At 37.7% G+C, this 27693-nt stretch overlaps 1 protein-coding gene across 1 annotated transcript in view; it reads left to right on the top strand.

Annotated features, from left to right (window-relative positions):
• Window positions 1-27693, top strand: part of AIPL1 (aryl hydrocarbon receptor interacting protein like 1) — a 200365-nt gene that overhangs the window by 121486 nt on the left and 51186 nt on the right. The window contains exons 4-5 of the mRNA XM_053704603.1: window positions 22183-22371; window positions 23501-23677. Of these exons, the coding sequence (XP_053560578.1) occupies window positions 22183-22371; window positions 23501-23677 (366 nt within the window). The remainder of the gene's footprint in view (window positions 1-22182; window positions 22372-23500; window positions 23678-27693) is intronic.

The following is a 27693-nucleotide window of genomic DNA, read 5'->3' as shown; positions in this document are numbered from 1 at the left end:
ACAATAATTTTAAACTAATTACACCTACTCTAAGCCCCCTAATAAAATAACAAAGACCCCCAAAATAAAAAATGCCCTACCCTATTCTAAAATTAAAATAGAAAAGCTCTTTTACCTTACCAGCCCTGAAAAGGGTCTTTTGCGGGGCATGCCCCAAAGAATTAAGCTCTTTTGCCTGTAAAAAAAAACCATACAATACCCCCCCAACATTACAACCCACCACCCACATACCCCTAATCTAACCCAAACCCCCCTTAAATAAACCTAACACTAAGCCCCTGAAGATCTCCCTACCTTGTCTTCACCACACCGGGTTCACCGATCGGTCCAGAAGAGGCTCCGAAATCTTCATCCAAGCCCAAGCGGGGGGCTGAAGAGGTCCATGATCCGGCTGAAGTCTTCATCCAAGCGGGAGCAGAAGAGGTCCATGATCCAACTGAAGTCTTCATCCAAGCGGAGCTGAAGAGGTCCATGATCCGGCTGAAGTCTTCTTTCAAGCGGCATCTTCAATCTTTTTTCTTCCGGATCCATGTTCATCCCGCCGACGCGGAACATCCATCTTCACCGACGACTTCCCGACGAATGACGGTTCCTTTAAGGGAAGTCATCCAAGATGGCGTCCCTCGAATTCCGATTGGCTGATAGGATTCTATCAGCCAATCGGAATTAAGGTAGGAAAATTCTGATTGGCTGATGGAATCAGCCAATCAGATTCAAGTTCAATCCGATTGGCTGATCCAATCAGCCAATCAGATTGAGCTCGCATTCTATTGGCTGTTCCGATCAGCCAATAGAATGCGAGCTCAATCTGATTGGCTGATCGGATCAGCCAATCGGATTGAACTTGAATCTGATTGGCTGATTCCATCAGCCAATCAGAATTTTCCTACCTTAATTCCGATTGGCTGATAGAATCCTATCAGCCAATCGGAATTTGAGGGAAGCCATCTTGGATGACGTCCCTTAAAGGAACCTTCATTTGTCGTCTCGTCGTCGGAAGAAGAGGATGGATCCGCGCCGGAGGTCTTCAAGATGGAGCCGGTCGTCATCGGATGGAAGAACATAGAAGATGCGGCTTGGATGAAGATGTCTGCCGGTCCGGATCGACTCTTCTGCCCGGATAGGATGAAGACTTCTGCCCGAAGATGGAATTCTTTAGCCGCCGCTTGGATCCAGACTTCAGCCGGATGATGGACGTCACTCTTCAGCCCCCGCTTGGGCTTGGATGAAGACTTTGGAGGCTCTTCTGGACCGATCGGGACCCGGTGTGGTGAAGACAAGGTAGGGAGATCTTCAGGGGCTTAGTGTAAGGTTTATTTAAGGGGGGTTTGGGTTAGATTAGGTGTATGTGGGTGGTGGGTTGTAATGTTGGGGGGGTATTGTATGTTTTTTTTTTACAGGCAAAAGAGCTGAATTCTTTGGGGCATGCCCCGCAAAGGGCCCTTTTAAGGGCTGTAAGGGAAAAAGAGCTTTTCTATTTTAATTTTAGAATAGGGTAGGGCAATTTTTTATTTTGGGGGCTTTGTTATTTTATTAGGGGTCTTAGAGTAGGTGTAATTAGTTTAAAATTGTTGTAATATTTTTCTAATGTTTGTAAATATTTTTTTATTTTTTGTAACTTAGTTCTTTTTTATTTTTTGTACTTTAGTTAGTTTATTTAATTGTATTTTTTTGTAGGTATTGTATTTAATTAATTTATTGATAGTGTAGTGTTAGGTTTAATTGTAGGTAATTGTAGGTATTTTATTTAATTAATTTATTGATAGTGTAGTGTTAGGTTTAATTGTAACTTAGGTTAGGATTTATTTTACAGGTAATTTTGTAATTATTTTAACTAGGTAGCCATTAAATAGTTATTAACTATTTAATAGCTATTGTACCTGGTTAAAATAAATACAAAGTTGCCTGTAAAATAAATATTAATCCTAAAATAGCTACAATATAATTATAATTTATATTGTAGCTATATTAGGGTTTATTTTACAGGTAAGTATTTAGCTTTAAATAGGAATAATTTATTTAATAAGAGTTAATTTATTTCGTTAGATTTAAATTATATTTAACTTAGGGGGGTGTTAGGGTTAAGGTTAGACTTAGCTTTAGGGGTTAATACATTTATTATAGTAGCGGTGAGGTCCGGTCGGCAGATTAGGGGTTAATTCTTGAAGTTAGGTGTCAGCGATGTTAGGGAGGGCAGATTAGTGGTTAATACTATTTATTATAGGGTTATTGAGGCCGGAGTGAGGCGGATTATGGGGTTAATACATTTATTATAGTGGCGGTGAGGTCCGTTCGGCAGATTAGGGGTTAATAATTGTAGGTAGGTGGAGGCGACGTTGGGGGCGGCAGATTAGGGGTTAATAAATATAATATATGGGTCGGCGGTGTTAGGGGCAGCAGATTAGGGGTACATAAGGATAACGTAGCTGGCGGCGGTGTGCGGTCGGCAGATTATGGGTTAAAAATTTTTAATAGAGTGGCGGCGATGTGGGGGTCCTCGGTTTAGGGGTACATAGGTAGTTTATGGGTGTTAGTGTACTTTATAGCACAGTAGTTAAGAGCTTTATAAACTGGCGTTAGCCCAAAAAGCTCTTAACTCCTGACTTTTTTCTGTGGCTGGAGTTTTGTCATTAGATTTCTAACGCTCACTTCAGCCAAGACTCTAAATACCAGCGTTAGAAAGATCCCATTGAAAAGATAGGATACGCACATGGTGTAGGGGGATCTGCGGTATGGAAAAGTCGCATCTGGAAAGTGAGCGTTAGACCCTTTCATGACTGACTCTAAATACCAGCGGTAGCCCAAAACCAGCGTTTTTGACGGCTAACGCCAAACTCTAAATCTAGCCGTATGAGAGGCTAGTGCAAACCCAGGAAGCCAGCAGCAGTGTGCAGATACAGTACACTCTCCTAGTGGGAAACTCCTCCCCCTGATTCCTTAGGGCAAACACAGAGCATTGCATTAGACAATTTTAAATTACAAAAATAAATTTGAAAAGACATTCAGCCCAGAAAGAGGTACATGACTACAGTCAGTCTAGCTAGGTATTATTTATTTATCACTGCACTGAAGTTTTTATTTGGCTTCTTGCGTTCTGCTACTTACCTCACTAAAGCCGATAGTAGAGTCTATAAGCAAGGCGTGGGCTGGCACTACACCAGCATGGAAGCAGAGAGCAGATACAGAGTACACTCTGCTCATGGGAAACTCCTCCCATCTGCCTCCTTCAAGTGGTGATAGTGACACACCAATTGGATTCCCTACACTGTCTTTAGCATAACCTATACTACATGTTACCTCTGTAGTTCTAAACATCTTACAGCTTGCTCATGCTGCACAATCTTGGTGCCTTTTTTATTTTTAAAAGTAGTGCTGTTGTTGCTGTGCACTACCTGCGTGGAGGAGAGCAGCTGTTTGCCAGTATTACTGTAAGCAGTAATGTGCAGGATTGGTACAGGATTGGTGCTGCGAGGCCCTTGCTTATATGCAGCCTTAGGCAACCACCTATTTTGCATTAAGCTAGTGCTGCCTCAGTCTGCTTACACGCACACATGATCCTAGCTGTTGGGAGGGACAATTGCCCTGTTGCCCTCCCCCTGGATATGCCACTACCTTATACCAGGGAGGGGGGAATCCTGTCCTGAACCCTGGTGGTCCTGTGGGATATGGAGCTAAGAGCTTGTCTGCCCGCAGACAGCTCCTTCTATCCCACTTAGCAGCAAATGTTTCAGAGCGTTTCCATGGTAACCCACGGCAACACTCTGATTTAAAACTGTCAGAGTGGCGGACCGGCGCAACAGGCAGATGAAAGTGATCTCTGGGGGGGGTATACAGGGGGGCAAAGAAAATTGCCCCCTGTAGCGACTCCACTGGATGCAGTACTTTGAGCACATCAGGTTAACTAATGACAAGAGGCATATATGTGCAGCCATTAATCTGCAGTAGGTCCCAGTAGAGCGTTGCTGCTACTCAGCCTACCTAGGTATGCTTTTAAAGATAGGGTCACAACAATCTTCAAATGAAGCCAGCTCTACTCACCAAACTTCAGGAGCACGGAAGAGGGACAAGCCACATCCCAATATCATATTGCACAATCCAAGAAATTTTCCAGCCACCAAAAAAATGATTAAAAGACCTTTATTGTCTTAAGCAGGGTCCATAATTCAAACAACGTTTCAAACCAGCAATTGGTTCTTAGTCATGTTCAGCTACCTATGTACAGGTGTGCCTTTTTATACCTATTTGACAATCAACAGGTTAAGTAACACTGCCACCTAGTGGACTATTCACAATACACATGTCTCCTAACACTAAATTACAAGTGTTAATAAAAAATCTTCCTATACAATCTGTGTTTATTACATGTGTATTGCTCAATATATATTCATTTTAAAATTGAATTAAAAACAAACCTATACATAATATAAAAACTCTATTTCAGAATCATGCAACATTAGTGATGTCGCGAATAGTTTGACGGCGAATAGTTCCCGGTGAACATAGCATGTTTGCGTTCGCCGTGAAGGGCAAACATATGCGATGTTCGGTCCGCCCCCTATTCATCATCATTGAGTAAACTTTGACCCTGTACCTCACAGTCAGCAGGCACATTCCAGCCAATCAGCAGCAGACCCTCCCTCCCAGACCCTCCCACCTCCTGGACAGCATCCATTTTAGATTCATTCGGAAGCTGCATTCTTAGTGAGAGGAGGGACAGTGTAGCTGCTGCTGATTTAATAGGGAAATCGATAGCTAGGCTAGTGTATTCAGTGTCCACTACAGTCCTGAAGCACTCATCTGATCTCTGCTGAAAGGACAGCACCACAAAAAGCCATTTTTAGGGCTAGAACATCAGTCTGCTTTTTTTTTTTTCCTGTGTAATCTAATTGCAGTTGCCTGCCTGCCAGCATGTGTGTCAGGCTCAGCTCACAGCGTATGCGGTGCCCACTTGCCCAGTGCCACCACTCATATCTGGTTTAACAGTAGTGTACTTTTAAAAAAACAACACTTTTTTGACTGTGAAATAATAGCAGTCAGTTTCCTTCACACTTGGGCATTTTAGGGACTGCCAGGGCACAGTGTCACACCAGTGCAACTCATATCTGGTGTAACAGTAGTGTACATTAACCCCTTAATGACCACAGCACTTTTCCATTTTCTGTCCGTTTGGGACCAGGGCTATTTTTACATTTCTGCGGTTTTTGTGTTTAGCTGTAATTTTCCTCTTACTCGTTTACTGTACCCACACATATTATATACCGTTTTTCTCACCATTAAATGGACTTTCTAAAGATACTATTATTTTCATCATATCCTATAATTTACTATAACTTTTTTTATAAAATATGATGAAGAAATGGAAAAAAACACACTTTTTCTAACTTTGACCCCCAAAATCTGTTACTCATCTACAACCACCAAAAAACACCCATGCTAAATAGTTTCTAAATTTTGTCCTGAGTTTAGAAATACCCAATGTTTACATGTTCTTTGCTTTTTTGCAAGTTATAGGGCCATAAATACAAGTAGCACTTTGCTATTTCCAAACCATTTTTTTTTTCAAAATTAGCGCTAGTTACATTGGAACACTGATATCTGTCAGGAATCCCTGAATAGCCATTGACATGTATATATTTTTTTTAGAAGACATCCCAAAGTATTGATCTAGGCCCATTTTGGTATATTTCATGTCACCATTTCACCACCAAATGCGATCAAATAAAAAAAATTGTTCACTTTTTCAATTTTTTTTTCACAAACTTTAGGTTTCTCACTGAAATTATTTACAAATAGCTTATGCAATTATGGCATAAATGGTTGTACATTTTTCTCTGGGATCCCCTTTGTTCAGACATAGCAGACATATATGGCTTTGACGTTGATTTTTGATAATTAGAAGGCCGCTAAATGCCACTGCGCACCACACGTGTATTATGTCCAGCAGTGAAGGGGTTAATTTGGGAGCATGTAGGGAGCTTTTTGGGGTAATTTTAGCTTCAGTGTAGTGTAGTAGACAACCCAAAGTATTGATCTAGGCCCATCTTGGTTTATTTCATGCCACCATTTCATCGCCAAATGCGATCAATTAAAAAAAAAAGTTACATTTTTCAAAATTTTAGGTTTCTCACTGAAATCATTTACAAACATTTTGTGCAATTATGGCACAAATGGTTGTAAATGCTTCTCTGGGATCCCCTTTTTTCAGAAATAGCAGACATATATGTCTTTGGCATTGCTTTTTGGTAATTAGAAGGCCGCTAAATGCCGCTGCGCAACACACGTGTATTATGCTCAGCAGTGCAGGGGTTAATTAGGGAGCTTGTAGGGTTAATTTTAGCTTTAGTGTAGTGTAGTAGAAAACCCCAAGTATTGATCTAGGCCCATTTTGGTATATTTCATGCCACCATATCACCGCCAAATGCGATCAAATTAAAAAAAATAGTCAACTTTTTCACAAACTTTAGGTTTTCTCACTGAAATTATTTACAAACAGCTTGTGCAATTATGGCACAAATGGTTGTAAATGCTTCTCTGGGATCCCCTTTGTTCAGAAATAGCAGACATATATGCCTTTGGCGTTGCTTTTTGGTAGTTAGAAGGCCAGTAAATGCAACTGCGCACAACACATGAATTATGCCCAGCAGTGAAGGGGTTAATTAGGTAGCTTGTAGGGAGCTTGCAGGGTTAATTGTAGCTTTAGTGTAGAGATCAGCTTCCCACCTGACACATCAGACCCCCTGATCCCTCCCAAAGAGCTCTCTTCCCTCCCCCACCCCACAATTGTCCTCGCCATCTTAAGTACTGGCAGAAAGTCTGCCAGTACTAAAAAAAAAGGTATCTTTTATATATATATATATATATATATATTTTTTTTTTAGCATATTTACATATGCTGTTGTGTAGGATCCCCCCCTTAGCCCCCAACCTCCCTGATACCCCCCAAAACAGCTTCCTAACCCTCCCCTTCTGCCTTATTGGGGGCCAAATTGGGTACTGGCAGCTGTCTGCCAGTACCCAGGTTGCAAATAAAATGTTTTTTTTTTTATCTTGATTTCATTTTTCTGTAGTTTAGCTTCCCCCCCCCCAGACCAATCCCCCACCCGCTCCCAGATCACTTAGATTTCCAAGTACTAAATATTTTGCACCTCTTTCTCCCACTTATAAAAACATTTCTGTAGTGTAGCGGTTCCCACCCGCTCCCTTCCCATGCACGCGCCCGCCCGCCTCCCCCCGGCGATCCCGCCCCCCTCTCTGACAAGGACCGCATCGATGGCCGCCCACCCTCCTCACACTTCAGCTCCCACCCACTAACTAATGTGGCCATCGATGCCCGGTGCAGAGAAGGCCACAGAGTGGCCCTCTCTGCACCGGAGGGGTAAAATTTGTTATTGCAGGATGCCTCGATATTGAGGCATCCTGCAATAACTGGAAAGCAGCTGGAATCGATCAGGATCGCTTCCAGCTGCTTTCCAAACTGAGGACGTATGCCATACGTCCTCATGCGTTAACTGTATTTTTTCTGAGGACGTATGGCGTACGTCCTCGGTCATTAAGGGGTTAAAAAAAACTAGAAATTTGACTGTGAAATAATAGCAGTCAGTTTCCTTCACACCTGTGCGTTTCAGGGCCTGCCAGGGCACAGTGTCACACCAGTGCAACTCATATCTAGTGTAACAGTAGTGTACATTAAAAAAAAAAAATAGAAATTTGACTGTGAAATAATAGCAGTCAGTTTCCTTCACACGTGTGCATTTCAGGGCCTGCCAGGGCACAGTGTCACACCAGTGCAACTCATATCTGGTGTAACAGTAGTGTACATTAAAAAACAAAAAATAGAAATTTGACTGTGAAATAATAGCAGTCAGTTTTCTTCACCTGTGTGCGTTTCAGGGCCTGCCAGGGCACAGTGTCACACCAGTGCAACTCATATCTGGTGTAACAGTAGTGAACATTAAAAAAAAAAAAAAACTAGAAATTTGACTGTGAAATAATAGCAGTCAGTTTCCTTCACACGTGTGCGTTTCAGGGCCTGCCAGGGCACAGTATCACACCAGTGCAACTCATATCTGGTGTAACAGTAGTGTACATTTAAAAAAAAATGCAATTTTGACTGTAATAGATTGAATAGCAGTTAGTTGTCTGCAAGCGTGTGTGTCAGGCCTACAGCGTCTACTCTGCCAACTTCTGCCAGTGCACAGTGCCACTCATATCTGTTGTCACAGTAGCTTGCATGCATAGTACCACTAATCGAAAAAAAAATGACATGCAGAGGCAGGCCACCCCGCAGGGGCCATCGTGGTCATGGTGCTGTGATTCCCTTTGGCCCTAGAATAATGCCCAGTGTTCAATGGCCATGTACCCTGAACTCGAAAAGTTCTGAGGACATAGTTGACTGGCTAACAGAGGACACCCAATCTTCTACAGCTTCCGCTTGGAACCTTGACGCACCATCCTCCTCCAGCTTAGCTTCGGGCACCTCTCAAGTTACCACTCGCCCGCCTGCCGCCACCACCAACACTAGCACCACAGCCACTTCACTTGATCTGTCAGAGGAGTTATTTACACATCAGTTGGAAGAAATGAGTTATGCGCAACCATTATTGCCAGAGGATGTAGATAACAGGGATATGTCTCAGTCAGGTAGCATTACACACATGGACGTACAGTGTGATGATGATGATGTTGTACCCGCTGCTGCTTCCTTTGCTGAGTTGTCAGATACAAGTGAAGTGGTTGATGATAACGATGCGTCCGTGGATGTCATGTGGGTGCCCGCTAGAAGAGAAGAAGAACAGGGGGAAAGTTCAGATGGGGATACAGAGAGGAGGAGGAGACGAGTTGGAAGCAGGGGGAGGTCATCGCAAGGAGCTAGTGGCACAGTCAGACAGCATGCATCGGCACCCGGGGTCAGCCAGACAGCACGCCAATCAACGCATGCTGTTGCCACCACCAGAATGCTATCATTGCAGAGCTCAGTTCCAACCTTGTGCAAATGGGGAGTTTGCGGTTGTGCAAATGGACTGTTTGCGGTTGTTTGCGGTGCGTTAAACAGGGAGTTTGGTCTGTCACTGTGAAGCGGGCATAACCCTTACACTACCTGATCGATACAACATCATACCTGATGTTTTAAAGCACGTTATTCCAAACAATTTAGGAATGTTAGGTGATTTATGCCCTTTATGGATTAAAACCAGACTCTGCATCAACTATGTAATTTTCCATTGGAGTTTTGCCATGGATCCCCCTCCGGCATGCCACAATCCAGGTGTTAGTCCCCTTGAAACAACTTTTCCATCACTATTGTGGCCAGAAAGAGTCCCTGTGGGTTTTAAAATTCGCCTGCCTATTGAAGTCTATGGCGGTTCATCCGGTTCGCCCGTTCGCGAACATTTGCGGAAGTTTGCATTCGCCGTTCGCAAACTGAAAATTTTAGGTTCTCAACATCACTATGCAACATAAATATTTAAAAGGATTACTTAGAGAAACAGTGACCAATCAAAATCTTTATTTAGCCCTTTAGGTTGTAAAGCCTCCAATTTTCTTATCCAAAACATTTCTCTTCTTTTAAGTATTAATTCCCTATCACCTCCCCTCCTTGGTCTAGTCACATGTTCTATAACTTGAAAACATAATTGACTTATATTATGTCCCATGGAGAGGAAGTGATAGGAAAGTGGGGCATCTTTATTATTGGTTCTGATATTAGATTTATGCTCAGTTATTCTTTCCCTGACCTCCCTATTCGTTTCGCCAATATAAATTCTGGCACATGGGCATTTAATGATATAGATTGCATAGGTGCTCCTACAAGTTAAATATTCCTTGATTTTATATTTAGTCCCATTTATAGGGTGGAAAAAATTCTCACCTTTAATCATGGAACTACAGTGACTACAATGTAGACAAGGATAACACCCAGTTTTGTAGGATCCTATTCTGGTCTGTATACTCCTCTTACTTCCACCTATATCAGCACGTACCAAAACATCCTTCAAACTGCTACTTTTTTTGTATGCTGTCATTGTTTTTTCCTGAAAATCCTCAATCTGAGGGTTACAGTCTCTCATAATGTGCCAGTATTTATTAATTATTCTTGAGATTTTAGGACCTAAAATGTTAAATTTGGTTGTGAAAATCATTGTTATTTTCTTTGTTTTTGTTCTTATTGGTTTGTTTATTGCTATTGTTTATAGATTCAAGTGGATCATTAATTAATTTTTCTGGATAGCCTCTTGCCTTAAATTTATTTGCCATCTCATTTATTCTCTGATTACATTTCCCTTCATCAGCAACAATTCTTTTAACACGCATAAACTGACTCCTTGGTATGGATTCTAATATATTAGCTGGATGGAAGCTATTAAAGTGTAACACCTTTACATTTTTGTTAGTGGGTTAGATGTATAAGTCTGTCTTAGTATAGAAAAGGTTAAGAAGCGCCTCACTTTCAACCCTATGTGCTGTTTAAACAGAATAATTTCACAATTATTCTAGGGTGAACATATAGGAAAGAGAAAAAATTATAAACAGTGCTTGGCCTATATTAAAATATAGGATAGCTAGGGATGTAAAACATCTTAGTTAAAAGTGCTAAATATAATGCTTCAAGACTGATCGGTCTTGATAAAGCCTACACTGAGGTGAAACGCGTAGACGTTGATTCAAGGAGCAAAGAAGATTATTTATCACTAAGACTATCCTCATCCGAACTGGCAACTAAAATCAGCAAAAGCCAGTGAATTCCTAATACTCTGCGCAGAGTGCAATACGGATAAATTGACCGCAAGAACTTGGAGTGGATCAGCAATTGGCACAAGCGGAAGGGATACCGGCTAACCCCATAAGTAAATCAGACACCCGGAGTGACTGAAACGGTATTGATCTACACTAACGAAGAAACCGTTACGTCATCATACTATCAGGTCAGAGGTGAGACTGATTGCCGATGGGTCCAGGACAGACCGCGGAGACATAAGACTACAGACGCTGTAGTCCAAACAACAGGGGTCCGGTAAAGTATACCCGCTTGTTATAATATTGACTTTCACTGTACACTATTTGCGGAAGTGTGTTCAATAGCTTTTAAATGCCGAACAGCTCCTGAATATATATGATTTACAAGGCTTAACCCGCTACTAATTGACTTATTTCTACCATCAGCACCCATATAGACTGTTTACATATTTTACAAGGACATTGGTGCTTGAAACAGATATCTTTGTTGCTCCAGTCATTATGGGACTTTGTTGCTGAAAATCTGAAATAGACCTATTTATTGCAACAATTAACTAAACGCTAAGGCGAAAGAATAATTGCAACATTTTTGCCAATAACAACTGATGATATTTTATTTGAGCTGGCTCTAATAATAATAATATTATATTTGAAGGTGGTTCACTCAAATAGCCGAAGTGGTAGTAATGCAATTTAGAGGTTGAGGAGACCTCCTCCCCTCTTTAGAATTTTATTGACTTTTAAAATAACCATTGCTATTTTTATTTTTTATTTAGTTTACTTTAAGTACACAAATTAAGATAAATTGTCTGTTGTCATCTATTTATTTATGTATTAATAAATATTTTATATCTTATCACCTCGAAGCATTATATTTAGCACTTTTTACTAAGTTGTTTTACATTCCTAGCTATCCTATATTTTAATATAGGCCAAGCACTGTTCATAATTTTTTCTCTTTCCTTTAAGTCTGTCTTAGGAAATCCCTTATCAATATATACAAAAGTGCCCAGAAATTGAACACCTGTCTCACTCATGTTTAATGTAAATTTTAAACCTGATACTGCAGTATTAAAATGATTGACAAACTCCAATAGGCTACCAACGTCTCCAAACCATATGCCAAAGATGTCATCTATAAATCTCCACCAAGCAGCACCATGCTGTAAGAAAAGCCTGTGTGAATACACAAACCTCTCCTCAACATGGGACATATAGATATTGGCATAGGTTGAGGCGATGTTGGAGCCCATTGCCGTTCCTTGCTGCTGCAAACAAAATTGTCCTGAAACAAAAAAAAAATTATGATAAAGGATTAGTGAAAGTAAGTCAACCAAAAACTGAATCTCTTCCTTATCATATTTATTCTCCATCCTCAATGTGTGATTTACTGCTGAAATCCCACTAGTATGTTTTATTGAAGTATAAAGGCTGGTTACATCCAGTGTATATAATATACATTTATCACCAATATAACCTAGATCTTTTAATTTATTTAAAAAATCATTTGTATCCCTTAAATACGAAGATGATTTTGGGAGGTAGGGCTGTAGTACTTTGTCTAAGAATATAGCATTTTTAGAAAATACTGAGTTTACTCCTGCCACTATGGGGCGGCCAGGTGGATGTGATTGATCTTTGTGAATTTTAGGTAATATATAAAAAACGGTCTTATTGGATTTTTCTTTATCAATGATTCTTTGAATTTTTCTGATATAACACCCACTTTTAGAGCTTGATTTGTTATATGTTCTATTTCTTTGTTAATCTGGATAGTTGGATCTCCCATAAGTGGCTTATATATTTGGGAATCATTCAATTGTCTCTCTATTTCCTGAATATAATCCACTTTATTAAGCAGTACAACCGATCCACCCTTGTCCGCCTCCTTTATTATTATTTCTTTATTCTCCTTTAGTTTGTTAACTGACTCTCTCTCTCTTCTTTGCTAGCTTGAATTAATTTCCTATTTTTGTTCCTTCTTAGTAAATTATCTACCTCTTTTTGCACCAGTTTAGAAAAAGTTGTGACACTGTGTTGGGTAGGGGGAATGTATTTACTTTTTACTTTAATCCCATACTCCTTAGGTTCATTAAATTTCACATTTTTATGTGTCACCTGTACCTTTTGTGAACCAATAGGATCTGGTATATTTGCAAGCATTGAAAAATGAATTTTAAGTTTTAATTTTCTATAAAATCTCTCAAGACCCTTTTGGATAACAAATTCATCATGCTTATCAGGTAGGCAAAAGGATAGGCCTTTGTTTAAAATCTTTTGTTCATTTTCAGAAAGGTCATAATTTGAAATATTGTAAATTAAATTATCACTAGTGTTCTGATTTTTAAAGTGTTGATCAATATTTTTAAGTGCAGAGTACAAATCTTGTGTATTATATAAGTGATTGTCCTTAAAAGTGCATGTGTTTGCATTATCATTAGGTAAAGTGCATGTGCTTGCGTTATCATTAGGTAAAGTGCATGTGCTTTCATTAAGTGAATTACATGTGTTTTCATTATCATTAGAAACAGTACAAGTATTAGAAAAAACATACGGCTAGATTTAGAGTTCTGCGGCCAAAGGGGTGCGTTAGCTACGCGTGCTTTTTCCCCCGCACCTTTTAAATACCGCTGATATTTAGAGTTCACAGAAGGGCTGCGTTAGGCTCCAAAAAAAGGGAGCGTAGAGCATATTTACCGCCACTGCAACTCTAAATACCAGCGTTGCTTACGAACGCGGCCAGCTTCAAAAACGTGCTCGTGCACAATTCCCCCATAGAAAACAATGAGGCTGTTTGAGCTGAAAAAAAAACCTAACACCTGCAAAAAAGCAGCGTTCAGCTCCTAACGCAGCCCCATTGTTTCCTATGGGGAAACACTTCCTAAGTCTGCACCTAACACTCTAACATGTACCCCGAGTCTAAACACCCCTAACCTTACATTTATTAACCCCTAATCTGCCGCCCCCGCTATCGCTGACCCCTGCATATTATTATTAACCCCTAATCTGCCGCTCCGTACACCGCCGCAACCTACATTATACCTATGTACACCTAATCTGCTGCCCCTAACACCGCCGACCCCTATATTATATTTATTAACCCCTAATCTTCCGCCCCTAACGTCGCCTCCACCTACCTACAATTATTAACCCCTAATCTGCCGACCGGAGCTCACCGCTACTATAATAAATGTATTAACCCCTGAATCTAAGTCTAACCCTAACACTAACACCCCCCTAAGTTAAATATAATTTAAATCTAACGAAATAAATTAACTCTTATTAAATAAATTATTCCTATTTAAAGTTAAATACTTACCTGTAAAATAAACCCTAATATAGCTACAATATAAATTATAATTATATTGTAGCTATTTTAGGATTTATATTTATTTTACAGGCAACTTTGTATTTATTTTAACCAGGTACAATAGCTATTAAATAGTTAATAACTATTTAATAGTTACCTAGTTAAAATAATTACAAAATTACCTGTAAAATAAATCCTAACCTAAGTTACAATTAAACCTAACACTACACTATCAATAAATTAATTAAATAAAATACCTACAATTATCTACAATTAAACCTAACACTACACTATCAATAAATTAATTAAATACAATACCTACAAATAAATACAATGCAATAAACTAACTAAAGTACAAAAAATAAAAAAGAACTAAGTTACAAAAAATAATTTTTTTTTACAAACATTAGAAAAATATTGCAACAATTTTAAACTAATTACACCTAATCTAAGCCCCCAAATAAAATAACAAAGGTCCCCAAAATAAAAAAATGCCCTACCCTATTCTAAAATTAAAATAGAAAAGCTCTTTTACCTTACCAGCCCTGAAAAGGGCCCTTTGCGGGGCTTGCCCCAAAGAATTCAGCTCTTTTGCCTGTAAAAAAACCCATACAATACCCCCCCAACATTACAACCCACCACCCACATACCCCTAATCTAACCCAAACCCCCCTTAAATAAACCTAACACTAAGCCCCTGAAGATCTTCCTACCTTATCTTCACCACGCCGGGTTCACCGATCGATCCAGAAGAGCTCCTCCGATGTCTTGATCCAAGCCCAAGCGGGGGGCTGGAGATGTCCATGATCCGACTGAAGTCTTCATCCAAGCGGGAGCTGAAGAGGTCCATGATCAGGCTGAAGTCTTCTATCAAGCGGCATCTTCAATCTTCTTTCTTCCGGATCCATGTTCATCCCGCCGACGCGGACGACTTCCCGACGAATGACGGTTCCTTTAAGGGACGTCATCCAAGATGGCGTCCCTCGAATTCCGATTGGCTGATAGGATTCTATCAGCCAATCGGAATTAAGGTAAGAAAATTCTGATTGGCTGATGGAATCAGCCAATCAGAATCAAGTTCAATCCGATTGGCTGATCCGATCAGCCAATCAGATTGAGCTCGCATTCTATTGGCTGTTCCGATCAGCCAATAGAATGCGAGCTCAATCTGATTGGCTGATCGGATCAGCCAATCGGATTGAACTTGATTCTGATTGGCTGATGCCATCAGCCAATCAGAATTTTCTTACCTTAATTCCGATTGGCTGATAGAATCCTATCAGCCAATCAGAATTCAAGGGACACCATCTTGGATGACGTCCCTTAAAGGAACCGTCATTCGCCGGGAAGTCGTCGGTGAAGATGGATGTTCCGCGTCGGCGGGATGAACATGGATCCGGAAGAAAGAAGATTGAAGATGCCGCTTGATAGAAGACTTCAGCCCGATCATGGACCTCTTCTGCTCCCGCTTGGATGAAGACTTCAGCCTGATCATGTACCTCTTCAGCTCCCGCTTGGATGAAGACTTCAGTCGGATCATGGACATCTTCAGCCCCCCGCTTGGGCTTGGATCAAGACATCGGAGGAGCTCTTCTGGATCGTTCGGTGAACCCGGTGTGGTGAAGATAAGGTAGGAAGATCTTCAGGGGCTTAGTGTTAGGTTTATTTAAGGGGGGTTTGGGTTAGATTAGGGGTATGTGGGTGGTGGGTTGTAATGTTGGGGGGGTATTGTATGTTTTTTTTTTTTACAGGCAAAAGAGCTGAATTCTTTGGGGCATGCCCCACAAAGGGCCCTTTTCATGGCTGGTAAGGTAAAAGAGCTTTTCTATTTTAATTTTAGAATAGGATAGGGCATTTTTTTTATTTTGGGGGTCTTTGTTATTTTATTAGGGGGCTCAGAGTAGGTGTAATTTGTTTAAAATTGTTGTAATATTTTTCTAATGTTTGTAAATATTTTTTTATTTTTTGTAACTTAGTTTTTTTTATTTTTTTGTACTTTAGTTAGTTTATTTCATTGTATTTATTTGTAGGTATTTTATTTAATTAATTTATTGAAAGTGTAGTGTTAGGTTTAATTGTAGATAATTGTAGGTATTTTATTTAATTAATTTATTGATAGTGTAGTGTTAGGTTTAATTGTAACTTAGGTTAGGATTTATTTTACAGGTAATTTTGTAATTATTTTCACTAGGTAACTATTAAATAGTTATTAACTATTTAATAGCTATTGTACCTGGTTAAAATAAATACAAAGTTGCCTGTAAAATAAATATTAATCCTAAAATAGCTACAATATAATTATTATTTATATTGTAGCTAAATTAGGGTTTATTTTACAGGTAAGTATTTAGCTTTAAAAAGGAATAATTTTTTTAATAAGAGTTAATTTATTTCGTTAGAATAAAATTATATTTAACTTAGGGGGGTGTTAGGGTTAGAATTAGCTTTAGGGGTTAAAAAATTTATTAGAGTAGCGGTGAGCTCCGGTCGGCAGATTAGGGGTTAATACTTGAAGTTAGGTGTCGGCGATGTTAGGGAGAGCAGATTAGGGGTTAATACTATTTATTATAGGGTTATTGAGGCAGGAGTGAGGCGGATTAGGGGTTAATACATTTATTATAGTAGCGGTGCGGTCCGGTCAGCAGATTAGGGGTTAATAAGTGTAGGTAGGTAGCGGCGACATTGGGGGCGGCATATTAGGGGTTAATAAATATAATATAGGGGTCAGCGGTGTTAGGGGCAGCAGATTAGGGGTTCATAGGGATTACGTAGGTGGCAGCATTGTGCGGTTGGCAGATTAGGGGTTAAAAAATGTAATAGAGTGTCGGCGATGTGGGGGGCCTCGGTTTAGGGGTGTATAGGTAGTTTATGGGTGTCAGTGTACTTTAGAGCACAGTAGTTAAGAGCTTTATAAACCGGCGTTAGCCCAGAAAGCTCTTAACTCCTGGCATTTTTCTGCGGCTGGAGTTTTGTCGTTAGATTTCTAACGCTCACTTCAGCCACGACTCTAAATACCGGCGTTAGAACATGACTAAGAACCAATTGCTGGTTTGAAACGTTGTTTGTATTATGGACCCTGCTTAAGACAATAAAGGTCTTTTAATCATTTTTTTGGTAGCTGGAAAATTTCTTGGATTGTGCAATTTAAAGATAGGGTGCCAAGAAAATATACAACATTAGATAATAGAAGTACAATTGGAAGTTGTTTATAATTACCTGCTCTATTTGAATCATGGAAGTTACATTTTGACTTTACTGTTCCTTTAATATATCTAACAGGGACACTTAGAAATAAATAACTTATTATAATGCTAGGGAACGCAGATAGTAAAGTTTCAGTCTAACCAGCTTTCTTCTGTGGCGACTGAATGCATTTTGTATATTTTTAATATCAGCTTTGTGCCGTGTTGTGCAACTCACATCTTTACCTTTTTTCAGTAATGAAGCAGGGTGCGCTTAACTTCTCTTTATAAATTGTTCACCATATAATATCTATGTAAATTATATTATTTCAAAAATAGTGTGCATTATTTTCTTTATAAAATATGATCTGCTCTACTTTTGTCAGTAAAATTATGGAATTTAGGAGCGGTATTGGTTAATCCTTGAAGTTAGGTGTCGGCGATGTTAGGGAGAGCAGATTAGGGGTTAATACTATTTATTATAGGGTTATTGAGGCGGGAGTGAGGCGGATTAGGGGTTAATACATTTATTATAGTAGCGGTGCGGTCGGCAGATTAATGGTTAATAAGTGTAGGTAGGTAGCGGCGACATTGGGGGCGGCATATTAGGGGTTAATAAATATAATATAGGGGTCGGCGGTGTTAGGGGCAGCAGATTAGGGGTTCATAGGGATAACGTAGGTGGCAGCGGTGTGCGGTCGGCAGATTAGGGGTTAAAAAATTTAATAGTGGCGGCGATGTGGGGGGGTCTCGGTTTAGGGGTACATAGGTAGTTTATGGGTGTCAGTGTACTTTAGAGCACAGTAGTTAAGAGCTTTATAAACCGGCGTTAGCCCAGAAAGCTCTTAACTCCTGGCTTTTTTCTGCAGCTGGAGTTTTGTTGTTAGATTTCTAATGCTCACTTCAGCCACGACTCTAAATACCGGCGTTAGAAAGATCCCATTGAAAAGATAGGATACGCAAATGGCGTAGGGGGATCTGCGGTATGGAAAAGTCGCGGCTGCAAAGTGAGCGTTAGACCCTTTCCTGACTGACTCCAAATACCAGCGGGCGGTAAAAACCAGCGTTAGGAGCCTCTAACGCTGGTTTTGACGGCTACCGCCCAACTCTAAATCTAGGCCATAATTTCTTAAAGTGCTAGTGCCCAAATCATTTAAAACATTCCCATTATTTTGGCCTGAACAATAAGCATATCAACAGTGTGTTCAATTTCAATAGTATTCTCTGGTACAACTGGATTAGAGATATTTCTTGTAAACCCCTCAGCAAGATTTCCGTCATTAATGCTGAATAGTAACTCAGGAGAATGTCCATCTTTACTTTTTCAATGGTCTAGAGTTCATATCGTTGGTACAAATACCTTTCACCAGTTTAGCAGTGCTTGTGTCTTTATAGCATTTAACCGGATTATATCCCATATTGGGACATAAGTTCCCTTTATTACTGTGCAATACTTTGTTCTCAACTAGAGTGCCCATATGTTTTAATTTAACATATTTTTTGTCATCATACCTTTTCGTTGCTGGTGTCTCTGTCTCAGTAGATGTCAATAGCGGTAGTATCCGCATTGATATCCCCGTGACCGTCGAGCCCTCTGTCGGCCTGATTGTGACGTCAGGTAGTGTGCGCCTCTTCCTATGCTTCCACCCGGTGCGGTTTGGTCTACGTCCGAGTCCTTGGTTAAAAAACCTTGTAGATGATTCTGAACCACTATTACTGCTATTGTCATCCTGAGCCTGGCACTTTCTACCTCTCCTCCTTTGGTCTCGTTTTCAGTGTTAGGTGGGCCTTGATTGCTGTTCCTCTGCCGCCACCTATAGACCATACCAGATGAGTAATCTTGCTCATCACAGATAAATTTAGATCTCTTCCGAGTTTCCAATTGTTTTCTGTACTCCTGTACCGATTTTTCTACTTCAGACATCAGCTTATTATATTCATCTAAAGGTATGTGTTGGATTAGTTGTTCCTTCTGTTTATTTATTGTCTCCTTATATCTGTTAATTTCCATCTGGGCATACTCTACTGTCCATGTAATTAAATGATCAGAACATTTGTTAAGGATACTCTCAAATTTCTCACAATAGTCCTTACAATCTGAAAATAAGGTAGGACATGTTGACATTCTTAAACCCCTGGGTATGCGCTGGACTTTGTGATACTCAGCAAGTGTTAATGCATGCAATTCCAAAATCATCTTCTTCTTGCTATTCTTCTCAAAATTTCTACCAGTTACTTCACCAGGTGCAAGTTTTAAAAAGTATCTGTTTCCCAAAACTGTAGCATATACCTGTTGTGCAGATTCATCATCATAAGCAAATATTTTTGGACCCATTTCTATATTGCTTTCAGCCATTATTACTCTGTGTATTGTCTTTCTCTTTTGTGGGGATGCAAAGGTTTCCAAGGCTTAATCAAATCACAACAATCTTCAAAGGAAGCCAGCACCACTCACCAAACTTCAGGGGCACGGAAGCCTAAAAAACTCCAATAGGCTACCAACGTCCCCCAACCATATGCCAAAGATGTCATCTATAAATTTATAGATGACATCTTTGGCATATGGTTGGGGGACGTTGGCAGCCTATTGGAGTTTGTCAGTCATTTGAATACTGCAGTATCAGGTTTAAAATTTACATTAAACATGAGTGAGACAGGTGTTCAATTTCTGGACACTCTTGTATATATTGATAAGGGATTTCCTAATACAGACTTATACATCAAACCCACTGACAAAAATAAGGTGTTACACTTTAATAGCTTCTATCCAGCTAATATATTAGAATCCATACTAAGGAGTCAGTTTATGCATGTTAAAAGAATTGTTGCTGATGAAGGGAGATGTAATCAGAGAATAAATGAGATGGCAAATAAATTTAAGGCAAGAGGGTATCCAGAAAAATTAATTAATGATCAACTTGAATCTATAAACAATAGCAATAAACAAACCAATAAGAACAAAAACAAAGAAAATAACAGAATGATTTTCACAACCCAATTTAACAGTTTAGGTCCTAAAATCTCAAGAATAATTAATAAATACTGGCACATTATGAGAGACTGTAACCCTCAGATTGAGGATTTTCAGGAAAAACCAATGACAACATACAAAAAAAGTAGCAGTTTGAAGGATGTTTTGGTACGTGCTGATATAGGTGGAAGTAAGAGGAGTATACAGACCAGAATAGGATCCTACAAAACTGGGTGTTATCCTTGTCTACATTGTAGTCACTGTAGTTTCATGATTAAAGGTGAGAATTTTTTCCACCCTATAAATGTGACTAAATATAAAATCAAGGAATATTTAACTTGTAGGAGCACCTATGGAATCTATATCATTAAATGCCCATGTGCCAGAATTTATATTGGCGAAACGAATAGGGAGGTCAGGGAAAGAATAACTGAGCATAAATCTAATATCAGAACCAATAATAAAGATGCCCCACTTTCCTATCACTTCCTCTCCATGGGGCATAATATAAGTCAATTACGTTTTCAAGTTATAGAACATGTGACGAGACCAAGGAGGGGAGGTGATAGGGAATTAATACTTAAAAGAAGAGAAATGTATTGGATAAGAAAATTGGAGGCTTTACAACCTAAAGGGCTAAATAAAGATTTTGATTGGTCACTGTTTCTCTAAGTAATCCTTTTAAATATTTATGTTGCATGATTCTGAAATAGAGTTTTTATATTATGTATAAGTTTGTTTTTAATTCAATTTTAAAATGAATATATATTGAACAATACACATGTAATAAACACAGATTGTAAAGGAAGATTTTTTATTAACACTTGTAATTTAGTGTTAGGAGACATGTGTATTGTGAATAGTCCACTAGGTGGCAGTGTTACTTAACCTGTTGATTGTCAAATAGGTATAAAAAGGCACACCTGTACATAGGTAGCTGAACATGACTAAGAACCAATTGCTGGTTTGAAACGTTGTTTGTATTGACCCTGCTTAAGACAATAAAGGTCTTTTAATCAATTTTTTGGTGGCTGGAAAATTTCTTGGATTGTGCAATTTAAAGTTAGGGTGCCAAGAAAATATACAACATTAGATAATAGAAGTACAATGGGAAGTTGTTTATAATTACCTGCTCTATTTGAATCATGGAAGTTACATTTTGACTTTACTGTTCCTTTAATATATCTAACAGGGGCACTTAGAAATAAATAACTTATTATAATGCTAGGGTACGCGGATAGTAAAGTTTCAGTCTAACCAGCTTTCTTCTGTGGCGACTGAATGCATTTTGTATACATTTAATATCAGCTTTGTGCCGTGTTGTGCAACTCACATCTTTATCTTTTTTCAGTAATGAAGCAGGATGCGCTTAACTTCTCTTTATAAATTGTTCACCATATAATATCTATGTAAATTATATTATTTCAAAAATAGTGTGCATTATTTTCTTTATAAAATATGATCTGCTCTACTTTTGTCAGTAAAATTATGGAATTTAGGAGCGGTATTGGTTAATCTAGAAGTCCAAGTAGCTCTGCAAGTGTTAGATTTTCCTACTTCAATTAAACCAGCAGGTCTGCAGATGTGTTAATTCTTGTGCCATCAAGAGTAATTTCTGATGTAACAACCCGACAATGCGAAATGACAATGTATAAAAGAGACCATTTTTGTGCACCGTAGAAGACAAAATGGTATAATTTTGACATTCATTTCCCTACTGTGTTTGCTAAGAGTCTGTACCAGAAACATCTCAGTTTTGCGAGGAATATAATGAATCTTAATACTAAATAAATTGGGCTGTCAGAAAAGCTATTTTAAAAGAATAATTTGAGATCACAGTCACGCAAAAATCTTATTTCACACAGTATGCAGTTTTTTATGCACAGTTTAAACCATTGTAGACAAAAAGGGATTACTTTTATTTAAAAAAAAAAAAAAAAAAGAAAGGAATGTTTCTTGAAATCAATACTTTATTTCTCTGATAGCACACCGGGCTATACCCGCTTGTTTCCAAAAGCCTGCGGCGGATCGCAGAAGGAAAGGACCCAACAGACTGGCACATGCACACCTGTGGATTGGCAAACATGTTTGCGTATCACTCCCTAGGCTATGAGGACTTAGATGAACTTCAAAAGGATCCCCAGCCTCTTATATTTGTGATAGAACTACTAAAGGTAATTCATTGGTAGGATCTGTGTAGAAGAATATTTTGATAATTGGTCAAACCAAAATAGGTTTTCACAAGGTTTTTAAAAAAACGACAAAACCTCTACCAGTTAACTCTTCCAAATGACCTCATTAGTCTTACCAACATCGACCTGCAAATTAAAACTTTTTAAATATTAATAATATAATAAATAATTATCTATCATCATCATCCTCATCTGCAAGCAGATTTTCTCAATTTAAAAATTTAAGTTATCAAAAATTATCTGTCCAAAAACACACTTTAAAGCAAACGTAAACTGTGACAGTTTCTGCAATGCATTTAAATAATTATAGTATACAAATATTATAGGTAGCGTACATAGTAATAAAACGATAAAGTAGCATCCCATTGATGCATACTTACCTGGATTGCTGGACATAAAGCTTTTTTAATGTTCATGTGTGCAGTACAGCCAATCACGTGCCATACCCCCATCCCCATAAAAGCAGTGACAGCTCCAGCAACAACAAACAAAAAAAGTGTAATGCATATACAAAATCATTGTGATTTAATTATTACTGTACCTTTACATTTACAAAAACAGTAAAAAAATCAAAATGACCAAATGTGTAAATACCTAACAGGTAATATATGATAACTGCTCTCTGTCACTGTGTGCCTACTCCCTTAGACATAAGACTGCCCTGTAATTCACTCTAGCCATGCAGGATTGAGTACAGTGCTTTCACGCATCTACATGCCCAGTAGGTAATGCCACATGTGACGTCACTATGGGCATACTAAGCATGAACTGGACATATAGTTTAAGAAAAGCATTTATGCCCACATGGCCATATAAAAAACATATATTGTATATATTTTCAGAAACTGATGCAGATTCTATTTATAGGTAGAATTCATTTTAACTTTTAAATTATTGTGTGACTGTAAATAATGTTTTTCATTCTAATGATAATTAAATGATTATAATAATCATAAAATATAGTACATATAGTAATACATATGCATTGTAGGGCATATTTTACTTCCTATGTCGTTTACACAAGTAGAAAACAAAATGATTCATGCAAGAACATGCTGTTAAACACTTGCAGCTTAATGAGATCACAGCATTGTGTTTTTAACTCTCATAGGTGGAATCTCCTAGTATGTACAAGCGAGAGACATGGGCTCTTAGTAAGGAGGAGAAGCTGAAAGCAGTCCCTGTGCTACACGGAGAAGGCAACAGGCTTTTCAAACTAGGCCGCTATGAAGAAGCAACCAACAAATACAGAGAAGCTGTCATATGTCTGAAAAACATCCAGACAAAGGTAACATCACTCTGAGGGATTGTATTGGTATGAACATTGAAATTACCTTTAATTACGTGTGACGACATAAATGAGCAGATAACAAGCATAAAGCTAGAAGTAAAGAGCAGTGTTTTTTTGTTTTTTTTTAAATAGACTTAGCTTCAGCAATTATTCATTTGCTCACAGAAAAGGTCAATATTACAGCTTTTTCTACAGCTCTACAGCTTTTCTACAGCTTCAAATGCTTGGCTAATATCAGGTACTTTGTGTATTACATTGACATATTGTTACAAAAATACAGCCATATAGTGCCTAAATATTGTGCACACTTATTTGCCTACCAAAGTATGCTTTTATAAAAGGGGAACTAAGTTTAAACAAAGGATACCAAGAGAAAGAGATAAATATGATAATAAAAGTAAATTGTATCTGAATCATGAAATTTAAATTTTGACTTCCTTGTCCCTTTAATACATTCTCAGATGAAAGTAAGAATCTGAGATATTGAATATTTTTTACACAGCATCTTTTGATAATCTATAATTGCAGTGAATCTAACACTGTTAATGACTGAGCCAATAATAGAATGAAAGAAAAGCAGGTATTTATAATTCTCTTTAGTAATACCATTTTTATTAACACCAACACCATTTTATGCAGTCGAGTAGGACATATCATTTTAGCAAAAACACAATGAAGACTGAACAAAGGTCAGATGATTTAATGAATGTGCTACCAGGCCCTTGTAATTATGAGGGGTGAGACGTTATTGAATGAAAACGGTGTGGGATAAGAGATGAGACAAAGAAGCCAAGAAAAATAGTATACACATCTCTAAATAATATGTTTTAGGAAGCTTTAAAAATATAGAGATATACAAATTTGTATAGACTTGGTAAAGTGGGAGTGTGAGGAAGATAAGGAGGGTCACCGTAAAATAGCAGCGCAATTAACTGTATCAAAGCTCAGGCATCTCATAAAATTATATATAAATAAAAGTCAGTTAAAAGAATAATTAAAATCGTGTGTCTCAGCAGGTTGTACTTTCTTAGGTGATGTATACAGATTAACTCCTAATAAATAACCAATTAAGGGCCAGATTATGAGTGTCGTGCATAAGTGATATCGAGTTTATTGCGGCTGTTTACTGCATTTGTCGGATGTAGCGCACGTGTTACAAGCTGAAAGTAAACTCAATCTTTTGTAACCTCAGAGCTCTGGTTAACTATTTCACAAAACAAAAAAAGTGTCACAAAACACATAAAAAATACAGTTATTAAAAAATATTGCTCAAAAAGTTATAAGGGCTCAAAGATGTGAGGTCTCAGGTGTTAGAAAAAAATGGAAGGCAAAGGACTTTAACATTGAGATATATAAATATGCACGTCTAAATGTATATGTATGTATATATGAAAGTGCATTGGAGCCCTTTGCAGTCAAGTAGATGAAAACATGTTAATGCATATTTATGCAATGTTCATATTTAATAAAGCATTATACTGTGTATTTACTGTAAATATGTCACATTCCAATGTTCTGCACATAGCAGTATATGTTCTAAGTATTTATAAACAGATATTCCTATATATATATATATATATATATATATATATATATATATATATATATATATATATATATATATCAGTATATATCTATACCTATGTATAATTATATATATATATATATATATATATATGTATAGATATATATTGTACCAAAATACCATCAGATATATGTATAAATATATATTTATAAATAAATAGAACATATTCTGCTATGTGAAGAACATTGTAATGCGAAATTTTCATATTTTCATGTCGGGTTAGCACACTTGAGAATATGCAATCGGGTTTGCGCGCGAGTAGGGTGTTTTTTTCTTCATATTTCTTGCTCCATTGATTTCTCGTTATCGCGGTTGTAATATTCTAACTTCAGCTTTTTGTTCACATCGGGTTAGCGCACAAGCAAAAACTTTTTACTTTCAACTTGTAATATGAACTCTACCCGACGTACGCAAAAAGCTTACTTTTAGTAGAATTAGCACGCGAGTGGGAGAGATAAATGCTGCTTCACTCGTAATCTGGCCTTAAAAACTGATTGTAGAAGAAAGCCCCTATAAATAATTTATTTTTAAAAAATTGTTTTCCAACATTTGTTTCAGGCAGCTAATCTAGTCCATCTCTGACTGTGAGACTATGCAGTCCTGTCCTGTTGTTTTTTGGTTACATATTCATCCCATTCCATATTTTGAGATTTCCAAGCTCTATACTGCAATAATATTGTCTCTTGCTTTAATACATTGACTAGCAATCTCCTAGGAATCAATTTACCCTGGCATCAAAGTTCAACTCATTATTGCTATCTGCAAGTGCAAGCAGAACAAATAAATGAATGATCCTAGAGATTACTACCCTTAGTATAAACGCCTATCCCTACACTTAAACGGACAGTCTAGTCAAAATTAAACATTCATGATTCCGATAGGGCAAGCAATTTTAAACAACCTTCTAATTTACTTTTATCGTCAAATTTGCTTTGTTCCCTTGGTATTCTTTGTTGAAAGTTAAACCTAGGTAAGCTCGTATGTTAATTTCTAAGCCCTTCAAGGTGGTAAAAGTCCACAATCCATTACTCGTGGGAATTACTCTTCCTGGCCACTAGGAGGCAAAGATTCCCTATGATTAAGTCATTCAAGGGACAAAATGCGTAAGATGTATCTCTAACATGTCTACAATGTAGTCGTTTTTTTTCTTTCAATTTTATGTGTGCCATGTTTTCTTAAACAATCAATAAATAGATTTTTAGCATCTCTGGTTTTGCTGTGAATATTTTAAAGATTCCCAAACACCAAGAGCTCTATAAAACCCCTCCTATTTTACTGGTAATCAGTCTGACGTATAACTAAGGAAGAAAAGTAGGAAAAGTAATAAGAGCAAAAAAAGGAGCATGGAAAAAAGAATTGCAAAAAAATAATAATAAATAACAGGGTGGGGTCTCGTTGGCTCTCACCACAAAAAAATAAATTCATTTCTCAGGAAAGCATAAATTATGTTTTCTTTCTTACAGGTTTTGAGTCTACAATTTATTACTCCCGGGAAACTAATGCCCAAGCAGAGAAGTCCATGAGTAAGGTGGGGCAAGCATTTAAATACTCTTTTTTTCACAACACGTTATGCTTTATTAAGCAAAAACGACATGCAAATAGGGATGGGCGAATGTATAAATTTCCGAATTCAAATGTTAGAACGAATGTTATTACCGAAATTCGATTTATAAATCCGAATGTTGATATGAACGAATATGCTTAAAAATTCTATAATCGAATACTATTTACAGTTTTCGAATGTCACTTTCGAATTCGAATGTTTATAATTATATCGAATGTCTACATTTGAAATTTCGAATTTAACATTCTATTTAACAAATACTATTCAGAAGTTCAATAGTTCATGTGGTAGGGAGGGAATCTAGTAAACTGATACATAATAGATACAAATATATCATTTTGAATGTTTCTATATAGAATATTGCATAATTCGAACATTACATTTAAAGAAAGCATTAGAAATACTATTACAAACATATAAATTTAAATTTTTCGAATTCGAATATTGCATAATTTGAATATTACATTTAAAGAAAGCATTAGAAATACTATTACAAATATAAATTCGAATTTTTCGAAACAAATATTTTAGAATGTAATCGTAAAATTTGAAACCGAACATTTGAAAATCGAATGTTAGAATGTTATGTAAACATTCGAAATTCAATTCGAAACGAACAAACGTGTTAAAATTTGTTTCATTTTTTGAATGTTGCGAAACATTCGCCCATCCCTACATGCAAACATAACAAAACAAAATCCATTCAGAGACTACTACCTGAAGGAATTCCTAACAAAGGCTGATTTGGAAGAAGCAAAAAGCACCTTAAATGATACAATTCAGCAGAAGTATGCAAAAAAAGATCAGATAGTTGTCTAATAGACCTGGTCAACAGGAGATTCATGCAAAAAAAAACCCCAAATA

Source organism: Bombina bombina, chromosome 3 (genome assembly GCF_027579735.1).
Source record: "Bombina bombina isolate aBomBom1 chromosome 3, aBomBom1.pri, whole genome shotgun sequence".
NCBI classification, from domain to species: domain Eukaryota; kingdom Metazoa; phylum Chordata; class Amphibia; order Anura; family Bombinatoridae; genus Bombina; species Bombina bombina.
The sequence above is the reverse complement of the archived record's forward strand: the minus strand, read 5'-3'. Positions and strand labels throughout refer to the sequence as shown.